Below are 19,918 nucleotides of genomic sequence, written 5' to 3' on the forward strand. Positions count from 1 at the left end.
TGGCAACACACAGTAATTCACCTGTTTCATTTTTTCTTCAAGTGGTAAAGCTTGATTTCAAAATTGCAATACATAATTTAATTTTTAGTACAAGATAAAACAGCATACTAATTAGTATTTGCTTGCCAAATAATCCAGAGTAGCATGCTTGACATATTCTTATAGTCTTATCATATAATAACTGCAAATCACAATGTCTTTGAAATTACATCTGGATGTGCATATTTGTAGAATGAATAAACAGTCTGTTGCTTTAGAATATTTAACTATGACAAACAGTCAAGCTGTTGCCTCGAGTATTATGGTCGGCATTTAGCAAATCTCCTAAATCGATGTTAATTAAATGAAAGCACAAAAACCTGAAACTAAAATTTAACTTTGCGGGCTCTTTTGACTGCAGAGATTTTAACAGTGTGTTCAAAGGGTAGTTTTGAAGCTAACTTGTGCTCTGTGGATATGTTCCTAAGGTTGGTGAGTCCTTGTTGTCCTCTTTAAGTTTCTGAGGTATTTTTTTACGATCTTTAGTTTGCTGAATCTCCTTTCTTTCCCTTATAGTGAAAATAAATATTTGTCCAGTTTTGCGTCCCCTGCAATCCGGCGCCCGGGACACAATCCCCGTTTGCCATCCCCCTTAGTTATGTCACTGTTCATGGCTGCGCTCTTTAGGATAAAGCAGATAATGGGAAATGACTGTTGATATTAGTGAAATTGCAATATGTAAACATTTTAGTTAGTAATTGATTTTATTCGCCTTAATCTGTGTTATGCACAATGATTTCGTCATACTTTAAAATACAGTAATAAATAGTAGAGATAACATATAAAGCAGGTACACATACATTTCGATGTTCCCATAAAACCTCTCATGCTTGAGCGTCAAAATCGAATAGATGACTTCACGTAATGCTTTTCACCATTCGACAAAATGCCATTTCCCAAACATTCTACAGAATTTTAATACATCTGATGACTCGTGCAAATTAACTGGTTTTGTTGCACATGTAGCCACAGACCCAAAATAAAATACACTTAATGACTTTTGGTAAAATAATCAATTTTCTTATGTACTTACAACCACCTCTAAAAAGTGACCAGTTTTCTTTCATATACAACCACCAAATTGCTACTGCTTAAATTTAGCGTTGTCACACTATATTGGAACATTACTATGTATAATTTAAAGAAACCTCAAAATAAAATACATTTGATGACTCTTGCAAAGCAACCAATTTTCTTGGACATAAAACCACTGTTGTGTGTTATAGTTTATTGCAAGGTTGTAGAATATTTTTGCTCTTCAAATATTAAATCGTCGTGTAACAGCATCAATAAGTATAAGAAAAATTTAGTGTTAATGAAAATAGCAAACTGTTAAAATTATTTAACCGTATTTTACGGACTATGAGACGCTATGAAGTGTACGACGCACTTTAATTTTTAAGCTTTTTTTTTTTTTTTTAATATATATCGTAACATTTTTTTAGTTTTTCGCAGAGTTTATGGTCTGTATACTCTAGTCTGTGGTTCTGGGTTTGTGATGGCGGGACGAGAGAGAGACAGTGTTAGCAAGCTTGTGAATCCCCGCAACTCATGTTCGTCGCATCGGTGCACTGCTGCTGCCAGTTGAATCCAATGTTGCCAAGTAGAGACAGGTTTCCCGCGACATCAATGAGATGGCCATTTTTAAGACAGGCGGGAATTTTAAATCAAACACTGAAAATTTTTATATTAATTTCGAGTATAAGACACACCTGAATTTTGGAGGCAATTTTTCGAAGAAAAAAAGTGCGTCTTGTAGTCCGTAAAATACAGTAAATGAAAGTAGCAGAGACTACTGCAATTATTTAAAGAGAAGATTTACTTTCTATGTGGATACAAGGTTAATTAAAGTACAAGGTAATTACTTTATTATTTAGAGAATTATGTACTTGTTTTCAGATGAGGAAGTTGAAGACGATGAAGTGGAAGGCGTGTTTTCTGACATATTTTGGCAGAAACAAATGGCTGATGGACGAGATGCCACACAATTGATGTTGGATATTCTTAAACAGGAGAGATTTCTAAAACTGATGAAGAATAAAAATGCAGTAAAGTACAAAGTCTGGGAGAAGATCGGAGACGAAATGGCACAACTGGGTGCATCAATCCCTGGTGCAACTAGAAAAGAAGCTGGTCTCAAATGCAATAAGAAATGGAAACAGCTTCGTCATTACCACAAGAGATTTAATGAACAAATGAAACAATCGAACGAGAAAAGAAAGTTACCTAAGTATTATAAAGATATCGAAGCAGTTTTGGAAGCCCAGGAAGCTCTAGAAACAGATGTTTCAGTGTCTGAAACTTTGCAAAGCGGACCATTACTTCAGGATGAAATACTAGGTAATAAAAAGATTATATATATATTCAGTGTGCAGAATAATAATAGTAAAGTTTGGTTCATTCTGCAATCATTTGTCTCCCTTAGTCTATTAGGAAGAAGCGTGGGACGTTAAACTACAATGTTTCATTTTATTTTCATTTTTTTCGAAATATCAAACCTGTAGGCGTATCTTGTGATCTTTCAGAGGCTTTTGATTGTGTAGATCAGGATATCTCGTTAGCTTTTTACAACTAATATACGCAATACTTTATATATACTAGCAGTAGTTTTTAGCAAGATAAAAAATAGAGAGTTGTGATGGCCCAGTGATACAGCGCTGACCTGGCGCGTGAGGTAGCTGGTTCGACTCCAGTTACCGCCAAGTAAATTTTGTGGTGAATGAACACCATGTACGTAGGTTTTCTCTGAATTCTTCCGTTTTCTTCCACTTCTGTCATTCCATCATCACCGTGTCCCTTAGACTCGGTGCATAATCATGGAACGTTGACCTGGAAAAAATGAAGTTTAAGGTTTAATTAATATAAAACCTGAAATTTGCATATTGTAGAAATTGTTCCCGTTTGTCCCTTTAGAAACGTAATTTTCAAAAACGCTGCTACACAAGATCCCTCATTTTTAATGAATAGTTTAAATTTCGAGTTTCACATCTCGGAATAAAGCGAATCCTCACATTAGGTATTTTCTGAATAAAGAATTAAAGAAAATGAATATTATAGATCCTTTCTCTTTTTTCTTCAGGAGCGGAGTGTTAGAAAAATTTCAAACATTTATTTTTGATGTTTTTACACCGAACTTCACACCTTTGACTTAAGCGAATCCTCACATTGGCATTTTCTGAATAAAGACTCTGAAATTTGAATATTAAGAAGAGAATGATAATTTTGCTATATATCTTGTCAATCATTCTATGTAGTGTCATAATGAAGAACTTAATGATGGTATATTTCATTATAAGTTTCACCTCAATAAATGTTATGATCTTGTACTGAATCAATTTTCAGGTTCATATAGATTCCTTTCCTCCATTTTCTTATATAAACTACGCATGAGATTTAACACACACGCGTATCATTCATTTGTTCACCTTACAAAAAACGAACATGAACCTGTCATCCGGACATCCGAATCAAACCTATTCCATTCGATAAACATAACAAAGATATGTTCATGCACAAAAAATTAGGTGCCATGGACAATGGAGTAAGTCTCTGGGGCCCACAACCCTGTAAGTATATAGAAAATCGTAGACTCGCAGTGAATAGCTATTGGTATACAAGTTTTTCCCTCATATCAATTCCATCTATCAATTGTTATGGGATGTTATTAGATTTTATGGTACTTGGTTCAATTCTTGGTAACGCCACGATACATTATGTTATTGAAAGTAATTTGACTTAATTTATTTGCATAATCACTTGTGTTCATTAAAATCATGTTACTCGACAAAGAAAGAAGGAAATAGCGTTATGAAAATTATTTACATTGTTCATGAATTGTTATCTCTGTTACGAAAAGCAAAACTGCAACTTAGTAAGATTACGTTAAAGAGAATTTACATAATGAGGTTATTATATAACAGTTAAATAATCACTATTAAATCAGCATTTTATTTTCAGAATTGATTACGGAAGTGTTTGTAACACTGTAAGAATTTTGTATTCATCTTTTCCAGAAATTTCTTAGACTGACGAAATTTAAATTATCCGGAAGATTGCATCTGGAGATTTTAAGGATTTTTGGTCAGCAGAATGTTCTTTCTCAACTGAGTTTTCTCAAGAGTTCCACGTGCTGGCTGGAGTCATTGTTGTCCTGAAACATCTCTGAAATCTGCAATCTCATGTTTTTGATTACATAAAACTGTTTCCTTGGAAATAGAGTAGTTAGTAAGAGATCGGAACCAGTGAGCAAGAGATCGAGACCAGTTAGTAAGAGATCTGAACCGAGAGAGCACGGACCATAGAAAGAGACGCGACGAACTAATAAACGGGATGAGTCGTAAATTATAAACAAGTCAAACATGTCACTTTGTGATACGAAATTATACTCGAAGTAACGAGATAGAATTAATCATTTCAGTTTAATGCGTTTGAAAAGCTCGTGCACAGTTTTAACTCGAGAGTGTTTTACAATTACCAAGTTTCAACCTTCCAAGGACATTTCGTAACATCAAAAGCAGAGATGCAGAGGAGGATTCTTGACAACATGGACCCAGAAATACTCAAGGTATGACATTTCTTTTGGCCAGATTTCCTTTCTCTTGTTCCATACAATCTTTCAGACATTTTAAACACGCCAAATCTGTGAACACTAAATTCTATGTCCAATAAACTGATTTAAGACAAACGCTAAGCATTTATCTAAATTAAACACCAGCTTCATTAATTATAACTTGAATTAGTTATGGTTTTCATTGCACACAATTTTGCCTAACTTTTAGGGGCATGTTTATCAGAGAAATTTCAGATATTTCTCTAAGTTTAGTTTGGTCTTCTTCAAGCTACAATCTCCACATTCATTTCGAACTAGAGTAGACCAGGCTAACACAATACAAAACTTGGTACACACATTTCTTATCCCCTATAGTATTTCTTGAGATAGATTTGGATTTTGTGCTTTTACTCAGGGCCACTCACAAGGCGTCCAAAGTTGATGGGAGGGATTTCTGAAGTGAATTTTCCCGACATTCTCCCAATTTTCCCTGTTCAAGTGCGTTATGGGCTCCAACACCTAGCACCTCTGGAAAACTTTTTTCATGCTGAAGAGAATGAACTATAAACCACGACTTTTCAATGCACAGTGTTGATGCAATAGCTATTTCACTGCGAGTCTACGATTTTCTGTATACTAACAGGGTTAATGGGCCCCAACGACTTACTCTGGTATCCTTGGCACCTAATTTTTTGTGCATGAACATATCTTTGTTATGTTTATTGAATGGACTAGGTTTGGTCCGGATGACAGGTTCATGTACGTTTCTTGTCAGTAAGATCCGTTGATTGATAAATGTCTCATGTTGGATTTTTTTTCTTTTGTTTTTGCTTTAAGACCTAATGATATTGTAGAATTTAATATACATTCTGTAGTCTCTTTAAGTAATACACAGTATGTTGGAAAAATAATGGAACTTTTTAAATTTAAAAAACAAAGAATTAGGTATTTTACCAACCGTAGCTCTTTTTATTCAAAATACACCCCTTCTACATCAATACACCGCTGGGCACATTCAACTAATGCTAGCGTAGAGTTTTTAATGTCCTTTTTCGGAATCGCTTCAATGACCCTCGTCACGGCAGACTGGACGTGTGTAACATTGACATAAGATGTTCCCTTTCATGGCCAATTTTAATTTTGGGAATAGGAAATAGTCACACGGTAATGTGAAAACGGGGGATGTGAAAGCACAGAGTTTTTTTTTTTTAGCCAAGAAGTCACGAACTGTGGCGTGGTGCATTCCGTTTCTTTTAGTCCTTTGTCAAAATTTCGTGAATTACGTATGTCTTTAGTCGTATTTGATTCCTCCGCTATGCATCTTACAGTCGAATTCGTATCGTGGGCGATCATTTCTCGCTCTTGTTCCACCAGCTCATCGCGATTTTTGTTTTTCGGTCTGCCTGGCTTTGGGCCATCTTCCAAGAACTCCGGACCGTTCCGGAATCGCGTATACCACCCGAACAAACTTGTACGAGATACGCATTCATCACCTTTCACTTGCTTCAACATTTCCAATGTTTGTCTGAATGTTTTACCTAGCTTGAAACAAAATTCGATATTGGCTCTTTGCTCCATCGTGTTTTTGTGACGAAATGACACCAGATACACTTATGTTTCTTGCTATAACTTGACACTCCGTTAATCGGTTCTCATGATTGTGGTCTCGTTTTGTTGAGCAGATATTTAGCTTTCCGATTATATATTGCTTCAATAGATAGCGCTAGTAGTTATCTGTAAAAACAAAAGAAGTTCCGTTACTTTTCCGACATACTGTGTATTTTTATTATTTTCCAGTAAGTAATTCCTATGTATACGCATCCACTTAATTAATTGTGTTTTATTGTTCTTAAGATTGTGGAGCTCCTGTATCTAATGATCTGGATGACGTACTTTCGGATCGATTTTGGCTACAACCAGTCACCAGTGAGGAGAATGCTACCCAAGTACTCATCAGTATTGTAAAGGAAAAGAAGTATCAGAGCTTGCTGAATAGTAAAGCGAAAGTTAAAGTGGAAATTTGGGAAATGATTTCGGATGAGATGGCCAAAAGAGGCGTTCCCATCCCCAAAGCATCTAGAAAGGAAGCTGGTATGGAGTGTTACCAGAAATGGAGGAATCTTCTGGGCAAGAATACGATTTACAAGAAAAAGCTGTTGGAAGGGAAAGAAGCAAAACCTCCAAAATACTTCAATGAGATAGAAGGAGAGGGTAAACCCGAACATGATGAACACCTATTTTCGCTTGCGAATGAAACTTTAACATCTGAACAGTATGTGAATCGTCCCACTTCAAATGAAGATATTCCAGGTATCAGTATGTATTTTTATTCAATAGATTTTATACATCCAAATATGGGTAGAGATCGATATATATGTAAATAATGGAAACTCCATTACAAAATACAAGTTAAGTGATTAATGCGGCATTGGGACATCTTTAAACTGTTCCACGGATTGTGTTAGTCTCGGAATCCAAGCTAGTTAGTCTCCGCTTGTATATAACTCTTAAATCTTTTCCAAAGGAATAGGGCTATTCTTAACAAAGTACAGCACTTAGTTGCGTAGGGATGGCGGAGTAAGAAATACGTGTCTGATCATAGATGTTGAATAATGTTAAGGTCGGGGAATCAAGTGGGCTATGGCAGGTGTTGAAATTCGCCATTATGTTCCCTAACCGACGCATTAACAGGTCTGACTATGTATATTTTCGAACTGTTACATGGAATAGTATTTCTACCTAATCTCTTAAAATGTCCACATAATTACAATAATTTGCCCTTTAAGAGCAGTAATAGAACCGAAAGATCATCACGAAATCGCAGCCAATTTAGCAAAGACCCGTCGGCATTTTGGCTGTAGAAAGTATGCAGTCCGAAACATATGTTTCTTTGGGCGCCCACGTACATAAACATGGCCTATTGTTGCGAACAAGGGAAAAAACGACTCATCGCACATTATTACTGTCTTTCAATCATCATCAATCCATGTTTTCGGTAGAGTGTGGTAATTTGGCAGCGGTAATTTGAGGTTGCAATCATAACCAGACTGCAGATCTTGATGTTATCCGACTTTCGTCAGACAATTGATTGTAGAAGTAAGTTTCCCAAATGCTGATGAGCGCTGCGGTTGGTTGTTCCGGTTTAGCTGTACGGTTCTTTGTCACAACCCTCTTCAATGTGCGACGATTCTTCTTAACTTAGACTTTATTTCCACCCACTTTTCTAACGATATCTTGCCACGAGTTCTGTATGACGTCAATATCTTGTATACTGTTGCTTTCAGTACACCTAGCAGACTGTGTTCAGTTAACCGGATACCTACTTTATGAACAGAAAATCTTTCCATTTTGCACCTCGAACATCTGTGCTATTAATACACACGAATCCGTACTATACACCTTCGCGTGTTATTCACTTTCGCTCAATACAGAACTAACACAAGACAGTCAAAGTGCTTAAATATCCAGTTATACAAATTTACAAAGCTTAAGTGTTCCAATATGTGAATGTTTTCATTATTTTGATAACTATATATTTTTATTTATGTGTTTTCTGAACCAACGCCGCAGCCAGAATGCTTGTGCTCAGCCAATTCCTGAGCTCATTGAAAACAAGCAGTACTTGAATGGGTAACCAGTGGAGAAAATTGGATTGTGTTGACAGTGAAGCATTCAATCAGTGTCGTGACGACGTTGTAGAACTTCCTGAAAGAAAGGTGGTGAACTTCAGCAAGAATGTCGATAAGATTAGCGCAATTTCAAATCAGCTAAGCCCTTCGGGTTTTCTGCCAGAGAGTTCAGGAAGTCTACTAGCACAACTCTTTAGCTAATTAATATTTTAATATCTAATTTTCAAAGCTTCCCTAAAACCTTATTCGTGTGTATTATATGCTGCATTATTTCGGGGAAGAAACGTTACCTTTCCTCAACCAATGCTGATTAAAAAATTACATAACAATGTTTCTTCTTACATTCTAGAACCATAAACATATCTGTCTTCATGTTGAACTTGAGAAAATGAATATACTTGAGAAATGGAGTTCTTACATAGTGAATGATAATTGACAAGCAAGGTTACATAACACAAGCTTTTTTTTTCGGTGCACTGATAATATTAGAAGTCAGTTAAACAAAACCAGTGTTACATGTACAAAATTATTACAGATAAAAGTTTCGATAGTATCAAGATTCAACACTCAAAATTACAGTAGATTCAGCACCGCACACACACACAGACTGAAATCCAGGAAGAGATTCCTAAATACATTAAAGGAATTTACAGTCACTGTTGGAAAAGCCAGGTAACACTAATGAGAAGCTAAAACCCCCTCCCTTCGAGCTAAAAGAAAAAAAGATACCTGAAACTTTACCACCTGATCATGACAAGGGATAGCTAATATTGAAGTCTTTGAAAATAGGGAGAGATTGAAAGTGTGCAGATCCAACGTTAAACTGGGAACGATGACCTACGCTAAAGGATAATACCAAATGCGATTGTGGAAAAGATAGACTATTAACCTTATGCTCCAGTGTCAACTGTGTCCAATATCCTGCACAGAATATGGTCTATACCAGGCCTCAATATTCCACTGTCAACTGTGTTAAACATCTAGCACAGAAGATGACCTGTATTAGGCCTCGATTCTCCAGTGTCGACTTTATCCAACATTCTGCACAGAAGGTGACTATACCAGGTCTCGGAATTTCAGTGTCGACTTTGTCCAACATCGTGCACAGAAGGTGACCTATAGCAACCCCTAATAATGCATTGACTGTAGACAAGTTTTGGTCAATTGTTATATGACATTCCTGTATAAGTATATATGCATATTTCTGATACAAGAATAATAAAGCACTCAAAAATTAACAAGGACAATAATCAGTAAATACGAATTTCACCAGTTTGAATTGTAAATGAACAAGATAATAGATATATTTATGGATCCATAATGTAAGAGAGATACAGTTATGGAAGTACAATGTAAGATGAAATAGGAGTATGTAAAGTTACATGCAGTACTGACTGAGGAAGAGGAACTGTATTCTTTCTTAAAATATTCCAGCAGCTGATACACACGATTCTGGATTCAGGGAACATAGTGATAAGCTTTGAAATGTGAATATGTGTTCCTTGCAGTCTGTAACTAATCTTAATCTTTTCTTAACAGATACCATGTCAGCTGATGAATTGGAAGGACTGATTGCTGACAGATTTTGGCAGCAACCAGTTAATGATAAGCAGGACTACACTCAGATCTTGATAGATGTCGTAAAGCAGAATGGATTTCTTCCCCTTTTGAATAGTTATTATACAAAGAAATATAAAGTGTGGGAGGCTGTGGCGGAGGAAATGACTAGAAGAGGAGCGCCGCTGCCTTTCTCTACCAAGGAAGAGGCTGGATTGAAGTGTTATCAGAAATGGAGAAACCTTCACCGAAGGTACATGGAGTTCAAGGCGTATATTGAGGAAAATGGAGAAACTAAAAAGACGCAAAAATATTACAGCGATATGGATGCCGCTCTCTCATCACAAGACGCAAAGAATTCGAATTTGGATCTTATTTTAGAATTAGGTAGGTTAAATTAATTGTTGTTAAACATTTAAAATAAAATCAAATTACCGAATAGAAGTAGGCTAGTTGTTAGTGTTTTTCTTTCACATTCTGGAGATCCCGGAGTCGATGTCTGTGGTAGACCGTCCTGATAATTTTTTCCTCAGTTCCACCAGGTGAATACTGGGATACACTTTTAAAAATAAGCTCTGCCTCACTTTCTTCTACTCTCGTCCTCCTTATTATTGTTATAGATTCTAGTATAAATTGGCTTTGGAGGCTGTATCTGGAAATTTAAGATAAATATGAAGTAGATGCAAAAACAGAATGAAAGATTTAGGCTGCTTACAGATCGTTCTTACGAAATGGGTGTGATGTATTAACATGTCTTAAGAAGACATCAGTCTCAAGAGTTTCTTTATAAATAAATAACTAGCGTTCTAGCCTCTCGTGTAAGGGTTTCAATTCGATCCGCAACGGTGACTTCGATTCGATGAAAAGTGTTGCAAAAATGGGATAAATTGCAAAATACTTAAAAAAATCTTCAAATTTTAACTATGCTATTACAAATGCTCTGTATGTCCACCAGCAGCAGCACGAACAACATCTAGACGATAGCTAAATTTCGTCATAAACCTCGAAAGTGCGAGGCCGAACTGGACTCTTACCTTTGCACAACTATCCTGTCTTTTCAAATTGGCGATACCAACGACAAATGTTTATGGGTGGAGGTGGATCAATGCCAAAACGCCGACGAAAAGCACACTTGACCGAAATCACTGACTCAGTCTTTGCAAACTGCAGCACACACAACGCCTTCTGTTGAGCGGACGCCATCTTATTTCTGACTGACTGCAAACTAAGAAGACGCATTGACTGACATCTAACGGCAATTTTTCTGAAACTCTAGGCCACGCCCATTCAAAGAACTCTCATTTTCTCGCCGGCACGTTCCATGTTCGTAATTATTAACGTTCAAGATCAGGCCATTCTTTTTGAAACACGGTGTATTAAAGTTTTTACTCTTGTAAAGGAGATAATATTCGTGAGTATTACAATTGTTATAAAGATAAGAGTGTACCCCACATAATCCTCGAAGATGAAAAGGATCATAAAATATTGCACAACCAACATAAATAAATTGACATTTTAGACTTGTAACGAACCCCCCCCCCCCAAAAAAAAAAAAAAATACTCCGGCGAATTCCAAGACTTCAAGAAAGCACCAACATGTACTTTTTGACGTGTTAACACAACTTCAAAAATTGGCACCTATACGTCATAGTAGTCTCCTTGGTAATGCATACATCTCCCAGCGTTCTCGTCATTGTTGTAAACACTTCTGGAACTCAGTTTTTAGAATGGTGAGCAACCATACCGTTGTATTCCGCATGATGTCTTCTCTTGACTCAAATCAGGGTCCTTTTTAGGGCATTTTCAGCTTGGGAAATAACCAAAAGTCACACGGGACCATGTCGGGTGAGTAGGGAGCCAGACGACACACAGAAAGTTGGTTTGGCTATGAAATCCTCAGTCAAATTCGCAGAATGGGCTCCATTGTTATCAGCTTCGGTACAAATTTTGCGGACACACTCATGCTCAAATTCTCGTTCAGAATTGAATGTACCAATCCCTTATATTGTTCGCAATTTCTCGGACTAGGATACGTCGGTCCTACAAGACCATAGTTCGCACTTGCTCAATGGCATTGTCATTTTGGCTTGTTGAGGGCCTAGCTAAACGTTCTACAAGACCATAGCTCGCACTTGCTCAATGGCATTGTCATTCTAGCTTGTTGAGGGCCTGTTGAATCCTACGAATGGTTTCCGCCTGGATATCGCCAAGCTTTTGGCATAATTTAATGCAATATCGCTGCTCAAGTTTCTCTGTCATTTTAGAAAGTATTAAAATCCGACGACCGCTAACTACACGTCTTCACTTGTTGGCCGGCTGCCGCTTTCTGTGGGCGGGAAAAAATTTCACGACTACGCATGAGTGTCTCCCCCTACATCTAGACTGAAAAAGTCTCCCGCGCTTCATTGGTTTGCGCGGGAAAAATATAAGGTCCGATACTCTTTGAACACACCTTATATATATACATCTTTATTTAGTTCAAAATCTTCACAGTTAAACTTCGTATATGCCATTACTTGATACACACATAAATTTTGTAATGATAAAAAATACGAAGATCTGTAAACGGCTGTCTGTAGAAAGTTATCTTATTTTTCTGGTATAAAATCCTGACCAATTTTTCTGATTTTTGAAAACGATGTCACTCTTACTGCTATTACTCCAAAATATGATGCCATATTTTAATCCTGCATAAAAGGTAGCGTAATATGAGGCTTTAGCTGTTGGTAGCTCTGTATTTCCCTGATATTTCTTTATGCAACTGTATATTTTCCCTCATATACATATTTTGTGTGCTGTATTTTTTATATATTAGTTGCAATAGAATGAATTCTGGTGTATGAGATGAGTGTAAAAGCTGATCGAATAGTCGGTTTCTTTTCACACACAGATTGTAGGCAACAGTACAAAGAAAGAATAATGCTATTGCTCTATATTGTTTTTTATTCTTTTCTATAGATGATATGCAAGGCTTAGTTTCTGATAATTTCTGGTTTCAACCTGCTGGCAATACCGGATGGGACTATACACAGTTGTTAATACACATCGTAAAACAGCGACGATTTCAAAAGTTACTAAACAGCCGAGGTCAAACAGTATCAAAAATTTGGGAAATGGTTGCAGAAGAAATGCGTAAAATGGGTTCGCCAATCCCAAATGCAACAAAAAAAGAAGCTGGTGTGAAGTGTCATCAAAAGTGGAGAAATCTTCAGAGGATGTTCCTCAATTATCTTAGGCATGTGAGTGTAAGGAAAGAGAAGTGCCGGGCCCCTTCTAAATATTTTACTGAAGTTAAGGACCTAATGCTTGCCAAATTTAAAGGTACCTAAGATATTTTATTTCTTACTTTAGTACGTCAATATTTATGTTTGTGGCAGTAGGTTTTCTTTAAAGAGTCAAGTGCAATAGATTAATATTATATACCTTCTTGAATGTTGCGAGACACTGAGATTCGATCTGAGATCTAGTTATCCTAATAGCAATGGCGTATTTAGGGAAGGGCTATCGGGCTCAAGCACTACCCGAAATAAATTCGTTAGTTTTTCGCATTCCACGTACAACAATAATCCTTCTTATCATTTCTAAGAATTTCATTGACTTTTCACTTTCTTATGCTCTTTGTTCAGAAATAATACTGTATTTGTCAAATTTCATTCCATGTAGAACTGCGTTCTTTTTTTTTCTTTCTTTCATCCATTCTACTCTCCTGTTTCTTTTTCTTAGTTGTTACTTTCTTTCGTTTCTCCTATCATACTCTCGACTGTTGTTAGTTAGGATTCAAGGCGGCTGTCGTCAGTAACAATAAAACTAAGAGGAGCTGATAAGCGAAAATGGTGTTCCACACCAACTTGTGGTATCATATCACATAAGATTCACAAGTTTGCAATTCTATCCATTAAGAATTCAACTTATACATCCCTGTTCCCGTCAAGTGAACTTTGTGGTGTACAAACACCGTGTGCGTGGGTTTTCTCGGGGTTCTCCCGTTTCCTCTCACTTTCTCCATTCCACCATTTTATTCATTTCTCATAATCACCGTCTCCTTTAGCCTAACTGGCATAACCGTGGGTCGTAAAACTCAAAGATTTCATTTCATTTTTTTCAACTTATACATAAATTAAAATATATTTAATTCTTCAACTCAGGTGGGCAATTGCCCCCTGCTTCCCCGTGTTGTGCGTAGTCCCCACCGAAACAAAATCCTAAATACGCCACTGGCTAATAGAGTGCAAGTCGTTCAAAAACTATTTAAATGTGATGCAATAGCACAGCGATAAATAACATCAATTTATTCTTACAGTAGTCGTTGGAAATGGTCTCTTTGAACATCAGACATAGCTGTACACGTTTCTTTTTGTTCTCGAAGACTCACACGTTATTCATGTAAAGTGTTTCTGGTGATCAATTCTGTTTACCGATCGAGTCTCCGTAAATTTCTCAGTTAACGCTCTTATCCTTTGTTGATTAGGAACTGCTGTAAACTTAATTCCAGGTAGTGAAAAACAAAGGTTACCGTCAAATGGGGCTACTTTGATACAAGAAAAAAAAAAAAAAAAACACATGTTCTTAAATATTTTGTAAACAACATACTGTAAGCCCAATGTTATATTTTTAAAACCATGGCACAAAAGAGTACTATCACTCTGTTGATAACCATTGTTGTCAGATAATGTCTTCATCTAGAAAAAAAAATGAAATATGAGTGTTCAAAGTAGCCCCATAAATGGGGCTACTTTGAACATAATGTTAATTGTTATTATAAAATTCTGCCTATAAGCTCTATGGTATTCTTTCATATTGAGTTTAAAAGAAGCGAGTTTTATGAACATTTTGGTATATATTACATAGTTGTGCGATTTTCCTAACGGTCTACAGAAAATATTTTTAAAATGTACTTACCCAATATTTCTTAAAGGTTGATGTCCATCGTATCACTATTGCAACTTGAATATTTAAAACTTTAAAAGGTCTCTCTTGTAGTAAGAGGTCCGTATGTTCATATGAATCTAACAGAGACGTTTTTAAAGATACGCAAATATTTTTTTCGGTACGATGGATAAGCACTATTTACACTATACAGGATGGTAAGAAACTATTTGTATACGATTGGAACATGCTTGACCTTATTGCAAATTGAGACCTTCAAAAGAGATGCCACCAAACTTAAGAAGCCCTCGATTGCTAAGAATGGTCTCTGGTAACATCGGAACAATGTGTTTTGCACAAACCATATCACTGTCTACATTTTCGGGTCAGTAGAATGTCATACTGGTACCTGTTTTATTAATGCGCGTAAACTTGACTTTCCAATTGCAACTCTCTTTGTCTATGACTTGCCCAGTATAATGCCATTTACCTTTCTTTAGAATATACCGTACTATTACCCACGAACTGATTTTTAGACCCACCAAAATCAGCTGTTCATAGTAGCCCCATTTCTTACCTAAAATGGCATGTGGTTTTCAAAAATTCACCAAAATTTGAATATAGGATAGACAACAATAGAACCTATTGGAATCGGTAGATAATGGCTGAGATTTCATCAGTAACACTGGTTTAGGCAGTTACTGCTTTAAACCAGAGTTCCAGAGACACAATTTTCTGGTCGACGAAAAATTAGAAAAAAACATCGCTTCATATTTAATTTTTTTTCTCGTACATCATTGTTAGTAAAGTTTATAGATTTATCATGGTTGAATTCAGAACATTCCAAACTACTACTAGCAATATTCAAATGAGCCGCAAATGACTTTCCAGGCCATGAAAATTTTGATTGAAACATTTTCCCAGTTTTGTTCAAAGAAGCCCCCATGTTCATAGTAGCCCCATTTGACGGTAGTGTAAGTTATAAGGGAGTAAAAGAAAATTGAGTTTGAACCTTGTCTTCCGATAGGAGAACCCTGCTCACGTTCTTATTGATATACTGTTTTTTTTTTTTTTTTTTTTTTTTTTTTTTTTAATTCTTGTTTAGAAAAGAAGGAAAAAGTGTCATTCCTTATTAAGCGACTTTGAACGAACAGCTTTTAGTGAAACAACCGGTGTACTTTTAAGAGTAAAAAATGAAATGAAATTTTAATTTTAACATCTCATGTTTATGCGATTTAGGCTAAAGATGATGGATAATTAATAAAAAGTAAATGATTCTGAAATTATTTTTTTTTTTGATGCTCTTCCACCGAGAATCGAACCCGAGACCACGTGCACCAAGGTCGCACGCGCTAGCCATTAGATTAGTGAGGAGAGCTCATTGTATATTGTTTAATAGAAGGTGCTGTGAAGAAGAAAGCGAAGAAGTAGCTAACAAGAGAGAGAATATCAGGTTGTAGTTATCAGTATATAAAAAAGCGCAAAGCGGCGGGAGTCCTGAGGAAGAATATGAAGCAATAGATATTCTTAAAGAACATGAAGCATTAGATATCCTCAAATAGAGCACAAAATTGTAGTTGTCATATAAAATAACGCACAGTGGTAGAAATCCCGAATAAGCACATCAAGTGTTAGATATCCTGGAAAAGACATAAAGGAACAGTTTACTTTGAAAAACACCACACAAGCAGATAGATGTGCTAAAGAAGAATATAATGTGATAATTTATTAGTTTTCTGAAATAAAATGATATATTGGGCAATAATCCTTAGTACAAGAAAAAAGTACAAACTCACGTTACAAAGTATATACGAGGGGGAGTCCTAAAATAAGTTTTCCGCAGGAAAGCGAACAGCAATTGAGGAAACAAGACAACGGTTGCACGCGCAACGCACTCAGACACAAATGGGTATCGTTTGCCCGCGATCCTGCAGATGGCGCCGACGCAGCGCCTGTGCAAAGCGGAGACGAGTGCTTTCTCAGTCTGAGTCTGGTAGCTATGGAGAGAGGGTGCATTTCGAGATCATGGTCAAAGGAAGAAGTGCGAGCGGTTGTCCGCTATGAATGGGCACATTGCGTATCGGGAGCAGAAATCCATAACATCTGGTGTTCTGTTGTTGGATGACAATGCGAGACCACTCTCAGTGACGTTAACGCAAAATATATTGCAACACTTGGGTGGGAGTACCTTGCCCATCCGCCACAGTCTTGGTGTCGCATCCAGTGACTTCCACCTGTTTTCGGCTTTGAAAAAGACTCTTGGCGGCAGAAGGCACTTTGTAAGCAATGCTGAAGTCTCAGAAGCTGTTCGACGCTTCATTCCGTATAAAGAGTCCTGATTTTTTCCTGGAAGGGTTTTTGAAGCTTATAGACCGGTATGACAAATATCTGAATGTACGTCACACTTACGTGGAAAAATAGAGGTACGTCTGATCTTTAATGTCATACGTTATTTTTGATCTTGCACCTCTGTCTACAGTCGCCTGGGGAAACTTATTTTCGGACTCCCCTTCGTACTTAAGGATTCAGAATAGGATTTGTTGAAATTTTTTACAAATTATATAACTTGGCAGCCTCTGTACGTCTTATATGATGTGAATGATTGAAGTGACCCAGCATATAACCTCATAGTTGTTGACCATCTCATTAACCTCATCCAATCAAAGTATTTAACCCTTTATAGGAAAAGTACAAAAGTCTCCATTTATGAAATCCTGTAACGTTGTGACTGGATGACCAATGATCAAACTATTGTTGGCTTCTCTGGACGCTATTCATACGATATAAAAGTACTGTTTCCTCTTCCTACGAAGCGTAGGATTTTTCGCTACGTATTTTGTACTTTTTGTTCTTCTCCCTCAAAAGGCATGATATGAAGCTGTCTTTATATTGTAGTGTCCCATATGACATTGGTGCACAGCACAGAGAGGGTGTAATTACCATGAGATATTGGCCACGTAGCAAACAGAACTTTAATGCAATCTAGCAAAGGTTTACATAATTGTATGTGTTAGAAGTTGTTTAGTGAAAAATAATGTAGTTTTCATGTGAAGAACATATTGACACTGAAATTTTACTTAAAGATGTGGACACGTTTGGGGCAAAATATCTAGAACTAGGTAACCAGTAGAATTCAATATTCTTGTAGGAAATGGAGAATAACAGAATACAAAGAAAAGGAAGGCTCCGAATATGAAAAAAACAAAGATAATTCATAGAACTTGCAATGACATAAGCAGAAGCCCCAGACAATCAACAGCACACGATACCTAGAGATATTTGAGTTCTACTACAGTTAACTGAAAGTAAAAAGATGGTGAGACGCTCAAACGTCCAGTCAAGATATGACTCGTATCAACCAGTGTTTTCCGACGACAGGGTTGTAAGCGAAGGCCTGTGGCCTCCTCGATCACCAAACTTATCCTGTAAGCTTTATTTATAGGGGCTGTGAAAAGCAAGATTTATGCTAACAACTCTCGGACCTTCACTTAACTTACTAAGAACATGATCACACGGATGCAGCGATGTCTGATCGTCGATGGATAGGCATCTCAATACTTCTATAAGTATTACAGGTTGGTAGGTAGCGGTAGGTTTGGTTACGTGTGTAGTGTTCGCAAGTGTACTAGTTCTTGTAAGGACACCCCGTATGTATGTATAACACCATAATAATAGTTTATTATTATTATTATTATTCGTTGCTAGACGATGGGATTGAAGAACAGTACATGCAACTAAGGAACTACATAAAAAATGCCTGTTTAAAAAAGGGACGAGTTCTAGATCGGGATAATACTATGGATACAGAAGATGAAGGTAAATGCTTTTATTACTATCTTGTTGTATTTTTGCATTATAAAGAGAGAATGTTTGTAAGTTTGTGTATTTGTGTGCTTGATCGAGGTAATCTCCGAAACTGATGAATGTATTCAAATTATTCTTTTATTATTGGTTCGAACATTTCTCCTGGGTGGTTATAGTCTACCTATTATCACGCTGTAACTCCATAGCATAAAAGATAGAAAGAAGTATTTTTTTCTTTCGGTGTTCTTTGTATATATGTATGTGTACACCTTGGTGCAATATCAGTTTTTGTATCATAGTTCTTATGCCGAAAACAGTGGTCTTCCGTGAAGGAAAGAATATTAAGGTTAGTGTAAAGGGACAAGTTTTGCCGATAGATGTCACTACAGTCTTCCTATCTCTCCCATGTATTTTTTACCTTTTACGAAAATTTACAATATTTTTTATAAGTTTCAACCTAGAGACTTCAAAGTTTTAGAGAAGGAATTTCATAACCTATTAAAGAGAACAATCCGTGCCGATTTTTTATTTAGAATTTTCTTCATTGTTAAAGATTTGGACATCCATTTCAACAATCAAGCCATTTCAACAATGAAGAAAATTCTAAATAAAAAATCGGCACGGATTATTGCCTTCGATAAATTATGAAGTTCCTTTTCTAAAAATTTGAAGTCTGTAGGTTGAAATTTGTAAGAGAAATCGTGAATTTTCGTGAAAGATAAAAAATACATGGGAGAGACACGAAGACTGTAGTGTCATCTATCGGCAAAACTTGGCCCTTTAAACCAACCTTAATTCAAATAGATAATACTTAATATACTTCCATAATTGTAATTGCTATCTTTAGTCTTATAAGTTCAGGAATATTTTTTGCCATAAACCGATTAAGAAAAATAAGTCGATATTTATGAGAAAGCATAAGGAACCAATTATAATGGTAATTAAATATTATCTAGATGGAGTAGTTACGTAATTTTAATTGCATGCTAAGTTTAGATTGCAACATTGAAACATAATTCATAAAGTACATAAAATGCAAAAAGGAAACAAAACTTCCTCAACCCGGTGAATACTTTATTACAATTAAGAGATGTTACTCATAAACGGTCTCCTGCTACAACGTTTAGTTGATTAAAGTGTTACATTAGAATTGGATATTAAAGAAATATTGTGGAAATTATCGGACAAAGTATGTAAAGCAAAAGAAAGAAGTGACAGAATCTGTTCTGTTATTGTTTATGTTAGTTTGATATTCACAGAATTATGTTACGGTAGGTAGTTTGTCAGGAACCGTGTGGTTAATCTGAGATTATTCTATGGACGGTTTGTTGCGGTAATTGTATTTCAGCTGTAGTAATTCATGGGAGTTACGATAGTGTGTTGTAAGCTGAATAATAAAGATAATATAGCTGAAATACGGATAGTTCCTTTTACAGTTTGAAGAAGTGTTTTAGAGTACATTAACCTTAACATA

The 19,918-nt window shown here is 36.3% G+C and overlaps 1 protein-coding gene across 3 annotated transcripts in view; it reads left to right on the forward strand.

Annotated features, from left to right (window-relative positions):
- Positions 1-19,918, forward strand: part of LOC145664998 (uncharacterized) — a 93,188-nt gene that overhangs the window by 29,046 nt on the left and 44,224 nt on the right. For all 3 annotated transcript variants that reach the window (XM_081732182.1, XM_081732183.1, XM_081732184.1), the window contains exons 6-10: positions 1,939-2,379; positions 6,443-6,898; positions 9,757-10,161; positions 12,733-13,095; positions 18,346-18,456. In XM_081732182.1, coding sequence (XP_081588308.1) covers positions 1,939-2,379; positions 6,443-6,898; positions 9,757-10,161; positions 12,733-13,095; positions 18,346-18,456 — 1,776 coding nt within the window. The remainder of the gene's footprint in view (positions 1-1,938; positions 2,380-6,442; positions 6,899-9,756; positions 10,162-12,732; positions 13,096-18,345; positions 18,457-19,918) is intronic.

The sequence above is a fragment of the Thermobia domestica genome, chromosome 11 (genome assembly GCF_964235325.1).
Source record: "Thermobia domestica chromosome 11, izTheDome1.hap1.1, whole genome shotgun sequence".
NCBI classification, from domain to species: Eukaryota; Metazoa; Arthropoda; class Insecta; order Zygentoma; family Lepismatidae; genus Thermobia; species Thermobia domestica.